This window comes from Apodemus sylvaticus, chromosome 5, assembly GCF_947179515.1.
Source record: "Apodemus sylvaticus chromosome 5, mApoSyl1.1, whole genome shotgun sequence".
Taxonomy (NCBI): Eukaryota; Metazoa; Chordata; class Mammalia; order Rodentia; family Muridae; genus Apodemus; species Apodemus sylvaticus.
Window position 1 is genome coordinate 101,083,622 of NC_067476.1, and position 15,471 is coordinate 101,099,092.

The window sequence follows — 15,471 nt, forward strand, 5'->3', positions numbered from 1 at the left end:
TGAAAGAATGTCTATGTACAGCTTTTGAAACATCTGGGGTTGGAGAAATGGCTCAGCGGCTAAGAGCACTGACTGATCTAAGGAAGGTCCTGAGTTCAAATCCCAGCAACCACATGGTGGCTCACAACCATATGTAAGGAGATCTGACACCCTCTTCTGTTTTGTTTTGGTTTTTTCAAGACAGGGTTTCTCTGTGTAGCCCTGGCTGTCCTAGAACTCACTTTGTAGACCAGGCTGGCCTCAAACTCAGAAATCCGCCTGCCTCTGCCTCCCAAGTGCTGGGACTAAAGGTGTGCGCCACCACCGCCCGGCCCTGACACCCTCTTCTGGTGTGACACCTACAGTGTACTGAGATATAGTAAATAAACCTTTAGACAGGAGCAACTGGAGCTGAATCAAGTAAGCAGAGCCGACAGGAGTGCTGAGAGGTACTGAATTCAAATTCCCAGCAACCACATGATGGCTCACAACCATCAGTACAGCTACAGTGTACTCATATACATTAAATAAATAATAAAAAATCTTTTTAAAAAAACCTATATTTACCAAACATCTCCTGAGGTAGTCACTAAGGTTCCTGGCTGAGTACAGGTGGGGCCTGCTACTGCTATTTCTTTGTATTATAAGGAAGCAGAAAAAACACCTATTACATTTCATTAAATTAGCTGACTCTGTGGAGCCTGCATTACAGACCCAGGTGAATGAATCAGGATGTTGTCTTAGTCTTTTAACCTGAATCATGTCCTTAATTTTTTTTACTTGCTCATGACAAAAAGCATCACTAAGCATTTTGTTTTGTTTTTTCCTCCAATTAATAACTAAGAGGATTGTGGTTTTATATTCCGTAGGAAAGGTGGCATGCTCTGAGGGCACCCTTATCTGAGTTGCTTTTTGCCTTACTGACAGTTTCCTGTTTGTCTGCTTGTTTTTAGAGACGCTTCTGATAATTTTGCTGTACAAACTCCGAAGGGGTCGTTTTCTAATGCTTCAGGTATAATTACTAATTGAAATCCTAGCCTTAAGAATCTGTTGTCTGAACCAAGTCTTAGGTCTAAGGCCTTCTCACACCAAAAATACCTTTTAAAGGCAAGCATCAACACAGCTGTATCACGTGGACATGTTCCAACATCCTGGAGGCTAAGGTGCTTGGGCTCAGGCCTTCCCTCCAGGCCTAGCTGTCTCAGTGTTGTATTCAGACATGTGATTTAACCTTCGTTTTACCCAGTTCACTATATACATGCAATGTGGGTTATTTCTCCAAACAACAGACTGGAGAAAAGTAGCTCAAGCCAAATATGGTGGTACATGCCTGTAATCCTAACACTCAGGAAACTAAGGCAGAAGGATGCAGTTTGAAGCCAGCCTGGTCTAACTAGACTCCATCTCAGAGAGACAAAAGAATGCTGACATGATCTATCTATCCTCCAGAGTCACAACCAGATGCACACTAATAAATAGCTCCTTATGGTGTGTTCTAGAAACTGGGCCCAGGTAAAGACTTTAACATGAAACTGTCTGTCTCAGGTTTGTTTGAAATCCATGGAACAACAGTAGTCCCCACCGTGAGTGTTATATCACCGGAAAAGCTGTCGGCCAGTACCAGGAGGCGACATGAGATTCAGGTATATCACTTCCACCTTTTGATTTCTTGCATTCTTGCTTTTATTTTACGTATGGGTGTTTTGCCTGAATGTATGTCTGTGCAGCATATATCTCAGAGGCCTGAAGAGGACATTAGATCCCTGGAACTGGACTTGGAGATGGTTTTGGCTATGCAGGTGCTGGGAACTGAACCTGGTCCACTAAGCCATTCTCCAGCCACTTGCCCTTGGCTTTAAATATAAAATTCTTTCCCTTTTGCTAACTTGGTGGCTTCTGAAGATCTCATCAACAAAACTTCTCTGGTGCCATAATTCAACCCATCTGTCCTGCAGAGACATTAGTAAGCAGCAGCTGTCAACAGACAATCATTTACTCTGCCTCCTGTGGCAGCTGGAAATGGCTTGTTCCTCTTCTACATAAGAGCATTTTAGACCAGTCACAAGAGTGGTTCTTGTGGTTTCAGTGCCTGCTGTATGCCTGTGCTAAGGTCAGAGCACATGCAATATGCAGTTAAAAGAACAAAAGTAACAGAGTGTGTTGAATGTGGTCAGTGTGCCATGATTCTAATGGGAGACAATGTTAAGAGCATTTGATTTATTGCTGTTGTGGCTTTTGTTTTTCTTTGGTTTGTCAAGATAGGGTTTCTCTGTGTAGCCTTGGCTACCTTGGGCTCTGTAGTCGCTCTGTAGACCAGGCTGGCCTTGAACTCAGTGATTCACCTGCCTCTGCCTCCCAACTGCTAGGATCAGTGGCATGTTCCACCACAGCCCAAGTATTAAGAGCATTTGTGTGGTGGTATACAACTGAAATCTCAGCTGCTTGGAAAGATTTAAGGCCAACCTGGGCAACATAAGACCCAAATGTCTCTCCCTCAGCCTCCAGATCTCTCCAAGTTATAGCAAGAGCAAAGCTTTATGTTGTGTTTGGAGCCCGTTCTAAGCTCTGGCTTTGTCATACTGTTGTTTTCTGGACTGAGAAATAACACTAACATGCTTTGAACTCCATTTTCTTATTAGATACAAACACGACTTCAGACTACCCTTGCCAATTTACATCAGAAAAGCAGTGAAATTGAAATTTTGGCTGTAAGTCACATGTTCTTTAACAATTTGAAGGTAACATCTGTCTGCATTGTCTAGTATGGCTTCAGGATTCAGGGTTTTTTTTGCTGTCAGCTGTATCTGGTATCAGACCTGGTTGTTCCTCATGTGAATTATAGGCAGTCTAAAGCTAGAAAAAGCTGGGGAGAAAAGATGGCCATTTATATATTTCGCTTCTTTCTCTTCTTTTTTTCCTATGGCCACACTTACTAAGCTCATGTGGCAGCACTGCACCTTCGGGGTGTACTTACTAAGCTCATGTGGCAGCACTGCACCTTCGGGGTGTGGATGTGATCTGGAAATGTAGCCTCCAGTGCTTGTTAGCTCACACAGTCCAGTTAAAGTCTGCTTTCGGAGCTGGGAAGAGAACTACACAGTTAAAGCACATGGGGACTAAAGCTCAGGGCCCCAGAACCCACGTAAATGCCTGAGTCCAACCTCAGCTGGTGACGGAAGACACCAGCTGTTGGCTCACAAATCAGGCACATCAGTCAGCTCTGGGTTTCACTGAGACTCTGTCTCAAAGGATAAGATGGAAGAGCAGCTAAGAATATTTCCAATATCCACCTCAGGTCTTCACACACATGCACTCATGTGTGCACAGAAAAAAAATTCATAGCAGCCCTATTCCTGCCCATAGCCCCAGCCAGGGTGAGCTGCTTAGACTTAATAAATGATATGCTCTCTGTATTAACAGGTGGATCTACCCAAGGAAACAATCTTACAGTTTCTATCATTAGAGGTAAGCAATGGCAACTGTTCTGCTCTGTGACTTTTCGCAGTCTTGTCAAAAGAAAACTAGTAAAAGGTCTTAACTTCTTTAGTGATTGTGTTTGTCTGGCAGCATCAGGAATTTAGCCAGTAAGGTTGATCCTTCTGTTAATATGTGTTATGGGCGTGCCTGAATCAGAATCACACAGCCACGAAGGCTCAGAGCCAGGACTTAGGCCTAGCAGATAGCATAATCTAGTTTCTTACCCATAGAACCATGTGTTTCCCAAGCAAATCCTCATCCCAGTTAGCACAATTACACAGAACATTCGGTCGTAAAAGAGCCAAAGGATTATTTTCAGGCTTATACTTTTATACATTTTTTTCAGTTTTTAAAAATTTCAAGTTCCCCATGGTAATAAAATAATCATAGCTACATCAGATTTTTACATTTTTGTGGGAAGACTGTTCCCAGGCAGCCTGGCCTAGTTTGCTTTCTATAGCTGTGATAAACACTGACCAAAACCAACTAGGGAGGGAAGGTTAGACCCTCTCACAGGTTTGAGTCCCTTACTGAGGGACGCCAAGGTTGAACTCCAAGGCAAGAAGGAACCTCAGGGGAATGTTGCTGCTGACTGGCTGGCTGGCGGGCTTGCTTTATAAACCAGGCCTGCCTTCCCAGGATATCACCACCGACCGTGAGCTAGGCCCTCCCACATGAATCCCTAATCAAGAAAAATGTCCCAGGGGCCAACTGCTGGAATCAGTTCTTCTATTAATGGTCCCTCTTTCCAGCCTAGTTTGTGTCATTAACAAAAACTAACCAGAATATAGCCAAGCTGGCCTAGAATTGCAGTAATCTTCGAATTGCAGTAGTCCTCTCCTCAGACTCCTAGGAATGGAGATGACAGGCTACAGGTAATTTTCAAGGCATTTCATATCAAATAAGTCTGTTGTCTATCCATACTGTTTAGTCAGATTTAAAATAAACTGCATCAGGTTTGGAATTGGAAGCAACAAGGTCCTCAGTTCAGGACCAGGCAGTACTGTTTCTTCATTACCTGTTGATCAAACAAATAAGCACACAGTACTCAGTTTGCTGACTTTTGATCCAGTCCGGTGAGTAGACATGAAAGGTCTCAATGTCCACCATACACAGGAAATGTCCAAGAAAGCAATCTAAAGTCATATCCGCACACCTGGGCTGTGGGAAGATAGATACCTGTAGTCTCAAAAGAAAACTGATGCTTCTACTGAAGAACCGCAGACTCCCATCACCAACTCTGCTGACCCACCAAGGCCAGGCTTGGTACCAGCAGTAACCCTGCTGCTCTGATCTTTCCTAGTGGGATGCTGATGAGCAGGCATTTAACACAACTGTGAAGCAGCTGCTGTCACGCCTGCCAAAGCAAAGATACCTCAAACTCATCTGCGATGAAATCTATAACATCAAAGTTGAAAAGAAGTAAGTTATAGCAGGTTTCATGAGGTTAAAATCTAGGGAAGGGTCTGGGTGTCAACAAATCCTAGACTGAAATACAGTGAGGATCTTGTCAGTAACACTGTGGGCCTGAGTATAGCCATCGGGGTTGTGTGTGTGTGTGTGTGTGTGTGTGTGTGACGTGGAGATGTGGGGTTCGTGCCTCTTTCCTCTTCACCATTTCTTTTTGAGACAGGGACTTTCTGAACCTGAAGCTCATCGGTGAGCTAGGCTGACTGGCGTCATTGCACTTCGGGGACACGCCTCTCTCCCCTGTCCAAGGCTACACTTTCACACTCCACTCTGCCCAGCTTTTTAACACTGGTTCCAGGGATCCAAACCCAGTGCTTGCTTGGCATGCACTTTACCAACTGAGCCATCTCCTGAGCCTCAGGAAATGTTTACACAACCAAGTCAGGAGTGATGGTACACAACTATAGTCCTAGCACTTGGGATGTAGAGACAGATCAGGAATCCAAGGTCATCCTTAGCCTTATAAACAAGTTTGAAGGCAAGTCTTGGTTCCATGAAACCCAGTTACAAAAAAACAAATGACATTAAGAAACAAAATAAAAAAATATGACTGCTTTTGCTGTATATGTCAAAATGTCAATCATTTATGTCACTGTTTAACTTAAAGGATATCAAGGAAGTTGGTGGTGAATGACAGTTTCTTCATCAGAACTTAATTGCAAACTGTCAATCCAGGAAAGTTTATGCAATATTTCTAGTGATCAATCTCCCATCATATTTTTAATTACATCAAAGCTCTAAGTCTGTCATCAGTGTGCTTGTCCTTTTCTTTTGCAGGGTGTCAGTGTTGTTCCTGTACAGCTACAGAGATGACTACTACAGAATCCTATTTTGACCCTAAAGAACTGTTGCTGTATTGTTCAAATGGACAGGAACTTATACCAGAATAATGGAATGTTGTACATTCAACTAATTTTAACTTTAAATTCTAATAAGCTGTCCTACAGAGCTGAGCTTTGTCGGTTTTTCATGTATGTTATAAATTTACCTTTTTGATATAATAAATGTTTTCATATATATATATGCTGTTTTCCAGTTGCAGTTCTGCCAATACTAGAGGTTATATGGAGCTGGAAAAGAAAACAGACTTGTCTTCCTTTGGTCCTAAACACCTAGCACATAAAAATGTCCAAACATTAGCCGGGTGATGTAATCCCAGCACTCTGGGAGGCAGAGACAGGTGGGTTTCTGAGTTCAAGGCCAGCCTGGTCTACAGAGTGAGTTCCAGAACAGCTAGGGCTATACAGAGAAACCCTGTCTCAAAAAAACCAAATCCAAAAAAAAAAAAAAAAAAAAAACAACAACAAGAACAAAAAGTCTGAACATTTACATTCTCCTAGTAGATAAAAAGGCACTGAGGTCATAGGTCATCCCTGTGATCTGTTCTGCCTCTGCTGCTGGGTGGGAAGGCAGAACAGCGTTTCACTATGCATCCCAGGCTGGCCTCAAACTCAAAAATCAGTCTGCCTCCAGACCACTGAGATTCCAGGCTTATGCCACCAGGCCAGGCAGGATCTTTATTCTCGATAATTCTCTAATATTTATCCAAATGTCATGACGCAAACTCCTGTTTGGCTATGGGAACTCAGACTGGCTGAAGGAATTATATAAGATTAGAGAGGTCCAGGAAGAGAGATGGCTCAGCATTTAAGATGCTTGCTGCCAAGCCCAATAACCTGAGTTCAATCCCAGACACACCGTACGAGAGAACCAACCATACAAGTTGTTGCTGTGGCACAGAGCAAATGTGCAACAGGCATACAAAATAACTAAATGCATTTTTTTTATTTTAAATTATGCAACCAAGAAAAACAACCCACCTGTAGGATAATACAACTTTTAATAAAACTATTACAGTAATCTCAAAGACAAAGTAAAAATCACTGAGTAACTGTACCATCTAGAGTTAGTAGTTATTGTCATAAATAGGGTAGGAAAAGCAGCGGCTAGCCTGGAGATTAGTGATGCATCTCCTCAAAGATGACCAGGAACCTTACAGCTGGAATCTAAGAATATCCAGCCATACAGCACATATCAAAAGCTGTCTTCTTACCACAACTAGCCCATGACCATCCCAATCCTTCTCTCTTAGAGGACCCTTCCGTGAAAACAGTTACATAGAGAGGAGCTGAAAGCAGCAATTAGAGGAAACCGCACTTGTGTGGCTGGTTGGTGGCGGCCATGCCTGTCACTGTGCTGGTTTGCTCTTCTTGCTCTTGTTCTTCTTGTCCCTCTTCTTCAGCCCGTCCATGTTGGCTCTCAGTAGATTTGAATAGGCCTGAAAGCCAGAACGCGGCCTTAGCAAGAAAAGGTACAAACTGGGGAAGCAAGTGACTGTCCACATGGACTTGGAAGAGAGTGCTGGCAAGAGAAAGCCTACTGGGACACCTGTCCTGGCAACTGGTCTGCCACAGAAGGTCTTCACTCCTTCAGCAGCTCCTGACACACTCCACAGGGAGCCGCAGGCTGTGCACACTCTCCACGCAAAAAGGGAAAACTGCAGACAGCTTCCTACTCAACAGTATCATAGAGCATATCTGAAGTTTAAGAAAGAACTAGTCTTAAAAACAGAAAGGAATCAAGGCCAGCCTGGTCTACAGAGTGAGGTTCAACTACACAGAGAAACCCTGTCTCAAAAACACAAAAAGAAAAAGGAAGGCAGGATGGAAGGAAAAAAAAAAAAAACACTGCTGAACAATATTCATAAAATAAACAGGCAAGCGGTAAGTCAGGTTCCCACCCTGGGCAGCACTGCTCACCTCAAGGAAACATGGAGAGCACAGGAAATAGAACTTACCATCTGAAACTTATTCACTTCTTTGGAACTCACCTGGAAAGGGAAAAAAATCACCTCATTTTATAGATATAGAGACCATCTATTCGCCCAAGAAAAGTCATTCAAAACGTTCATCCAAACAACACATAGGCCAGGTATGGTGGCACACAAACACCTTTAGACCTCAGCACTCTGGAATCAGAAGCAGACAGAGCTCTTAAGTTCTAAGCCTGGTCTACATAGCAAGTTTCCAGACTGCACAGAGACCCTGTTTCAAAAAGAAAACAAAAAGACAACTATCTAATCTTTACTGATTGCTGGCTTCAGGGGTCCCGATGTACTCATGGCTGTCTTCCCCCCAACCTGCTTGAGAACAGGCGAAGCAGCGCTGTGCCACCTTCCACATAAAGAGCTGCAGCAGGATGGAAGAAGTGGGCCCACCACACTGTTCACCTAAGATCCCTCAGACAACCCCAGCAATTGGGAGACGGTGCTGGGAAGAGCTTACGGTAGCACAATCTTTACATTTATGCAGATGCCCTGACTTTTTCTCTTTGGATTCTGAGAGACAGCAGAGGACCTGTCAAAAGTGTTCATTTCTCATGCAAAAATACATTAAAACCATTCCCTAGGCTGAGCATGTGATGGCTCTGGCCTGGAGTCCCAGCACTCAGAAGGCTTGGCCAAGCCAGTCAGGGCTGGATAAGCAAGAACCTGTGTCAATCAACTCTGTCTTCCATTGATTCAGACTAATATAAATCCAAACTACCATAAAAGAAAGAATACCTAGGAAGAATGCGCTTTCACATTTGTGATAGGCAACCATAACAGCCGAGTGGCCTTGCTTTAAGTCTTCTCAAGATAACATCACCTTCTGTCTGCAGTTTCCTGAGTATCCTGTACTACTGTACAAGCTCAATATAGAGTTAAGAAGCATTCATTTTGAATCCAGGGAATTTTTCTGTTTTGCATATTCACCCTTTCACAAAAAGACCATGATTCTTGACTATATATCCTCTGTAGTACCAAGCCTAACCTGCCACTATATGTTAAGTGAACCACAAAAACATGGAAAAAAATCAGGTTAAACATAATCATCTAATTCCCAGAAATTGTGTACTGAAGGACCAGCACTACTAGGAGAATGGACCATATACTCATTTCCACAGAAATTCCAGCAGAACAGGCATCTGGCCTCTACTTCCTGTTTTAACAGTTTATTGTTGATAATTATGTCTACCAATATAGTAACCAGGAAGACGGCGCACACCTAGGGTTCCACCACTGTGGAGAGAGAGGCAACATAATGAACCTAAGTTACCTGAGCCCTCATCTCAGCCACCTCCTCCAAAAAGAGGCAAAACAGCCTGGGAGTGACATGCCAAAAGGAAGGGGAAGAGGGACCTTGACCTAACCCAGACATGCCCCTCCTCAGTCAGTTTACAGTCCGGGGGAGAGGAAGGCTCAAAACAGAGCGATGACTTAGCAGGATGAAGACCCTGGCCGGGATTACATCTCCAACTTCAGGAAAATCATCATTGTCACTTGTCTCAGTTGATAAGACACCCCCGTGACCCCAGCACAAGCTGAAGCCCCTGCTGTGCTCTTCCTAAATCACAAGTTCAAAGTCAGCCTAAGTACACTGCAAGACATTTGTTTAATCCATTCTACTAGCTAGCACTGAGACAGGTTGCTCCTGTACCTTGGCTATTTGAGAGAAAACTGACCTTTTTTGAGTCTGCCAAGCCAACTCAAAAGAAAACAAAGCATTAAGAAATGACTCCAGCTCACCACGGTGCTGATCTTCCTTTTCCCATCTGTGGCTCTTAACAGACACTTGTTTTCTGCGGCGGGCTCGAGGCCCTCCACGGAACTCTTCCTTGGGATAGGTTTGGTGCGACCATCATCTGTGTTTTAAAAAAAAGAAAAAAGGCACACCCAGGTAAGCACCACAACAGGAGGTGCTTCTGGGTCCAAAGTGAAAATCTGAAAATTGTAAGGAAGGGTCCACTATCGCCCCCATAAACTCACTGCACCCGACATCACTTAGGATACGGCAAAAACCAGGAGCAACGACCAGTTCGGTAAACTGGGATAAAGCCCAAGGCATGGTCTCCCTCACTAGTGGCGCAGGGCCTGGGCTGCCTGACACACTTAGGGCCACTGTCACGGTGAGTGGGTGGCCGGCGCCGCACCAGCCACACTTCTGGCACCGCCGCGGCTGTAAGCCCTGGAGGTGGCCGGGGCGGAGAGGCCGGAGGCCGGGCTGCCCCCTCCCCGAGGTCCCCGCGCGCGGCCCCCAGGCTGCTTACACTTCTTCAGGGTGATGAACACGCTGCCCGACGACCGGCACTTCTGGAAGAGCCGGGTCAGCTCCGTCAGGAACTGCAACACAACACGCGGCGTTAGGCAGCCTCCAGTCCCCGCCCCGCCCCGCCACGGCCCTGGCCCGCCCGCACAGGGAGAAACGCGACCCGAGCTGACCCCACTTGCTCGAGTCCATGGCCCTCCGGGGCCGCCGGTACCTGCTCGCTCTCGAGCAACACCATCCTGGTCTCCGCCGGTTGCGACTCCGTCAGCAGAAGCCTCCAGCGGTTACAGCAGGAAGTCTCGCTTGCGCTGGGCGGGACTTCCGCTTTAGACGCGGTCAATCCCTGCCTCGGTCCGGCTGCCTTGCGCCTGCGTGCTCAGCACCCCTCCCCCTTCTCTCCAGGATGAGGAATGAGGCTTTAGGTGCATGGACTACCTTGTCAAGCTTCACCCTAGGCTGGATAGAAATATGCAAGTCACCAAAGAGTCCACTGACTCGCTTTCCTCATTTTTAAGGTGAGGATAACAGTACCCCTTTCACAATATGGCTGTGAAGAGCAGATAAATTTATACTGAAATACAGAATACTGTCTGGTAAATAGAAGTGCTAACTAAGCTTTAGCCATTTGTCTTAATCACTGTTCTTTTGCTGTGAAGAAACACCATGGCCAAGACAACTCAAATAAAAGCATATACCTGGGGGCTTGCTTCCCTTTCAAAGATAGTGAGTTATCATTGCAGGGACTCTGGCCAGCTCAATTGTAGCAAGGGGGCCTTCTAATCCCTCTGCCTTGCTGAAAACACTCCTAAAGCTAGCCACCAAGGGCTGTTCCCTTATTTGGTCATTTCCTTCTTCTGAAGTTGACTACCCATGTCCACATAAAGTATTAAAGTCCAGCAACCAAAAGACGCCTTTGGCTCACCTAATTAACATGCTTAGCTAAAATAAACATCTCATCCTAAAGCTAAGTTTCCCATTCTACCTCTATAAAGTGCCATTTGCCTATGGGCCATGTCTGTCTCCTCTGATACAGAGGCAGGCCTTTGTTCTATTCCAGAACAAATACCCCTCCTCCTCTCCCTTGTCCTTTCGCCTTCTCCCACATCCTCTGCCTCCTTCCTCTCTCTTCTTCTCTGTCTCTCTCCATCTCTGTCTCCATGTCTCTGTCTTTCTTTCTCTCTCTGGTTTTGGTTGGCTGGGTTGTTTGTTTGTTTGTTTGTTTTGAGACACGGTGATGGAGAACTGGCTGAGGGTTCTATGTCCTCAAAGGAACCTCAAAGCTCATCCCTAGAGACACACCTCCTCCGACATGCCAAGCACACCTCTTTATCTTTCTAATCCTTTTCACATATTGCCACTCCCTGGTGACCAAACATTGAAATTTCTAAGCCTGTGGGCACCATCCTTTTTCCCACCACACCACTGTTATTTCCACCGAATTCCCAAACAACAAATGTTTACTTATATACAGTCCGAGGTCCTCCAGCCTTGTGAATGCTAGGCAAATAAATACTTTACCATTGAGCCTCATCCCAAGTCAAATAATAGAGGTGAACTCCTCTAAGCAGGCTGGGTGGCCCTAAAGGCCAAGCCCCAGACCTAGACAGAATGAGGAAAGCCCAGTCTAATTCTGCCTCCAGACTGAGTTAGGAAGCCAGTGTTTTAGAACCTGCTCTGTTGAGAACCAGCTTTAACCCTAGACCTTTATAAGGACAAATATTCAGCTGGGCGGTGGTGGCACACGCCTGTAATCCCCGCACTTGGGAGGCAGAGGCAGGCAGATTGAAGAGTTCAAGGCCAGCCTGGTCTACAGAGTGAGTTCCAGGACAACCAGGGCTGCACAGAGAAACCCTGTCTCAAAAAAACCAAATCCAAAAAACCAAACAAACAAAAAAATAAGGACAAATATTCAACCTAACAACAGGATTTTGGTGAATGCTTGTCAGCCTATGCCATGAACATCAGGGTCTAGAGACACACTAAGGTCCTGGTTTCCTTGAACTTGGTATAAAAGGTAGGGAGGAAACAACAACCAACACAACTGAGTAGCTGCCTCAGATAACAAACCCTGTGAAGACAACTCTGAAGGGTCACAGATCCAGTCAGAGGAGTCTTTAAATGGTTGTCAGGGAAGCTTCCCTGAAGAGGTGGCTGTGGGCTGGAAGACAGAGGGACTATATATGTCCAAAATTCCAGAGGAAGAGCATTTCAGACCAAAGGAATGTCTAGAGCAAAGGTCCCAATAGCTCTGTTTAAGGAAGGTCAGGTGTGTGAGTCTGTGTATATGCACAGGTGTGTGTGTCTGTGTGTGTCTGTGTGTGTCTGTGTGTGTGGGGGGGGGTGTGGGTGTGTGTGTGTCTGTGTGTGTCTGTGGGGGGGTGTGTGGGTGTGTGTGGGTGTGTCTGTGTGTGTGTCTGTGTATGTGTGTGTGTGTGTGTGTGTGTGTGTGTGGCAGAGAAATGCAGCTCAGACTAACACTAGAACCTGGAGGAGTTCCCTGCTTAAGAATCTCCATTCAAATAAAGCCCAATCCTTGACTCCACTACAGAAAACAGCTTCAGCTCAGAGATATAGTGAAGCATTAGCAGAATTTAAAGTGGAGGTAAGAGTATAAACATACTTTATATCTAATAACTGGGGTTAGAAAGAGAAGCACAAGCCGAGCGGCGGTGGCACACGCCTCTAATCCCAGTACTTGGGAGGCAGAAGCAGGCAGATCTCTGAGTTCAAGGCCAGCCTGGTCTACAGAGTGAGTTCCAGAACAGCCAGAGCTATACAGAGAAACCCTGTCTTGAAAAAACCAAAAGAAAGAAAGAAAGAAGGAAGGAAGGAAGGGAGGGAGGGAGGGAGGGAGGGAGGGAGGGAGGGAGGGAGGGAGGAAGGAAAGAAAGGCACAGTACACAGCTCCAAGATATGTACTGTATATATGGAGAGAGAGAGAGAGAGAGAGAGAGAGAGAGAGAGAGGCATCTTTACCATGAAAATATATGTGTGTGTGATTTTGTGATTTTTTTTAATTATACCATTCAAAATATATAATTTATAAGATTTAAAGATTAACAAGATTAATAATGCTCTAAAGTAAGTTTTCCACTTGGGAGGCAGAGGCAGTCAGATCTCTGAGTTTGAGGCCAGCCTGATTTTCAAAGTGAGTTCCGGAGCAGCCAAGGGCTACCCAGAGAAACCCTGTCTCAAAAAAAAAAAAAAAAAAAAAAAAAAAAAAATCTAGTTTGCTCAGAACTTCCCAAGGAAAATGAAGATGTAAGGTGTTTTTATAGGTGCCTTGTTTACATTTAGGAATAAGAGGCCAAGAAGCGCCAAAAGTTAAACTCAAGGCCAAAAGCTAAGCCAGCAGCGTTTGCTGTTTCAGTATCTTCGCTTGAGGTGTCTTTAGAAAGAGAGCGCTTGCTCAGAGGGCAGTGTTCATCTTATTGGCAGAGCCGAAGTTTCTCAACCAGCAGGAAGCACAGGCTAGACCCCAGAAAAAGGTACTTTTTTTTTTCTGTTTCCAGGGCCCATAGCTTTTTCTTTCTATGCTGCTTCAGAGGGAAGGAAAGGATGTGAAAGAGATTGGAGAAGGAGCTGGACCACACAGGGCCGTTGCGACAGTCAGTGTGGATGTCCTTCCTCACGATCATGCAGGGCCCATAGCCACAGAAGGCTCAGATGCTGCTCCTGATGGTGATGAGGGGGTGGCTCATGAGGGAGTGTAAGTATCTGGGTTCAGCATATTTAAAAACTTTACATCCAGACAGGCATGGTGACCCATGACTTTAATCTCAGCACTTAGTAGGCAGAAGATCTCTGTGAATTCAAGGCCAGCCTAAACAGGAAACTTCTGGTTTCTTTGGAAAATCAGTTGTATCAAAGAATATTTCGCTGAAGTAGACGCAGGTGAAAGGATGTTTAGAAAGAACAGGTGATGGAGGATTCTTCTCTAACAGCACGCATCGATTGGTTCGCCTTACATTGCACACCAAAAAAACTTCTGGTGGTGCACTGCAGTTTCTTGCCATTTCCTTGGACTTGGGCCGATTGGCAGAGTGATGTCAGATGATACAGACTCATATGAAGTTTTGCTAAGAGAGACTGAGGCAAGACCCTTGGAGGACTCGTGATATTTGAAGGGAGTATAAATAGGACTCAATGGACAGTAAGCAAGCTTTGCAGTGCTTCTTGGTTTTGCATCTTCACTGATCTTCAATTCATTCAGAGAAGTATAGCAGAGAACTCCTGGCTTAATTGTTCCTGCTGACTCAAGTGGTTTTGGCGGAGGCCTGGCTGTTTCTGCTAGGTCATGCCACTGTTGCTGATTCGTGTTTGCTATCCTGACACTATTGAACTAGACTGCTGGCCTGCTTCATGGTGTATTCATGAGGTATTTGTGAGTGGATCGAGCTGCCGCTGCTAAATCCTATGAACTGAACTGCTGATTTCCTGACAAGGAGATGGGATTTGCTCCAAAGAACAATTTCTAAACAGACCCACTTTCCCTGTATCCTAATAACCTGTAGGTGGTCAGCTAGTAGAGAGGTTATAGCATTTAAGAACTATTATTAAAAGTAGAGTTTGAAGCCGGGCAGTGGTGGTGCACACCTTTAATCCCAGCACTTGGGAGGCAGAGGCAGGCAGATTTCTGAGTTTGAGGACAGCCTAGTCTACAGAGTGAGTTCCAGGACATCCAGGGCTACACAGAGAAACCCTGTCTCGGGGGGGGGGGGGGGGAGTAGAGTTTGAGAAAAATCAAAAGTTACACCAGCCTGGTCGAGAGTAAATTCTAGGACAGCCAAAGAAACCATGTCTCAAAAGCCCAAAAAGCAAATCCAGAGAGAATGTTTTTGATAAGAAAGCTGTACACAGACAATGACAATCATGTTTCTATTTGAAAGAATCCCCCATTTGTGGCATGGAGAACATGCTACGGAGAAAGAAGGCAGAGCTGAGTTTGTCTGCACAGCCTATAATCCCAGAGCTTAGGAAACTAAAGTAGGAAGGTAGATGACAAATTCAAGCCCTGCCTGGGCTCCAGAGTGAGTCCTAGGCCAGTGTCTTAGGGTTTCTACTGCTGGGATGAAAACACCATGACCAAAAATCGAGTTGCAGAGGAAAGGGTTTGTTCAGTTTATACTTCCAGAACACAGTTCCATCACCGGAAGAAGTCAGGACAGACTCTCAAACAGGGCTGGACCTGGAGGTGGGAGTTGATGCAGAGGTCACAGAGGGATGCTGCTTACTGCCTTGTTCAACCTGCTTTCTTATAGAACCCAGGACCACCATCCCAGGGACAGTACCACCCACAAGGGACTGGGCCCTTCCCTATTGGTCACACTCATTGATAAAATGTCTTATAGTTGAATCTCATGAAGACATTTCCTCAACTGAGGCTTCTTCCTCTCTGGTAACTCAAGCTTGTGTCAAGTTGACACACAAAGCCTGCTAGTGCAGCCACCCTTGGCTA

At 45.2% G+C, this 15,471-nt stretch overlaps 2 protein-coding genes across 4 annotated transcripts in view; one reads left to right on the forward strand and one right to left on the reverse strand.

Annotated features, from left to right (window-relative positions):
• Eif2ak4 (eukaryotic translation initiation factor 2 alpha kinase 4) overlaps window positions 1–5,947 on the forward strand; it is a 90,544-nt gene extending 84,597 nt beyond the window's left edge. For 2 of the 3 annotated variants that reach the window (XM_052183218.1, XM_052183220.1), the window contains 6 exons: window positions 933–991; window positions 1,525–1,622; window positions 2,619–2,687; window positions 3,400–3,444; window positions 4,760–4,878; window positions 5,704–5,947. In XM_052183218.1, coding sequence (XP_052039178.1) covers window positions 933–991; window positions 1,525–1,622; window positions 2,619–2,687; window positions 3,400–3,444; window positions 4,760–4,878; window positions 5,704–5,761 — 448 coding nt within the window. In that variant the 3' untranslated portion in view covers window positions 5,762–5,947. Of the gene's footprint in view, window positions 1–932; window positions 992–1,524; window positions 1,623–2,618; window positions 2,688–3,399; window positions 3,445–4,759; window positions 4,879–5,703 lie in introns of those variants that run through there. The other variant, XM_052183221.1, reaches the window with a different exon arrangement.
• An 802-nt stretch (window positions 5,948–6,749) lies between these two features.
• Window positions 6,750–10,339, reverse strand: Srp14 (signal recognition particle 14). The gene is made up of 5 exons (XM_052183223.1): window positions 10,228–10,339; window positions 10,015–10,087; window positions 9,494–9,609; window positions 7,724–7,756; window positions 6,750–7,204 (listed from the first exon to the last, which is right to left on the reverse strand). Exons 1-5 carry the CDS (start codon window positions 10,249–10,251, stop codon window positions 7,115–7,117), a joined length of 336 nt encoding a protein of 111 aa, XP_052039183.1. The 5' UTR covers window positions 10,252–10,339; the 3' UTR covers window positions 6,750–7,114.
• Between the last annotated feature and the right edge of the window lie 5,132 nt (window positions 10,340–15,471).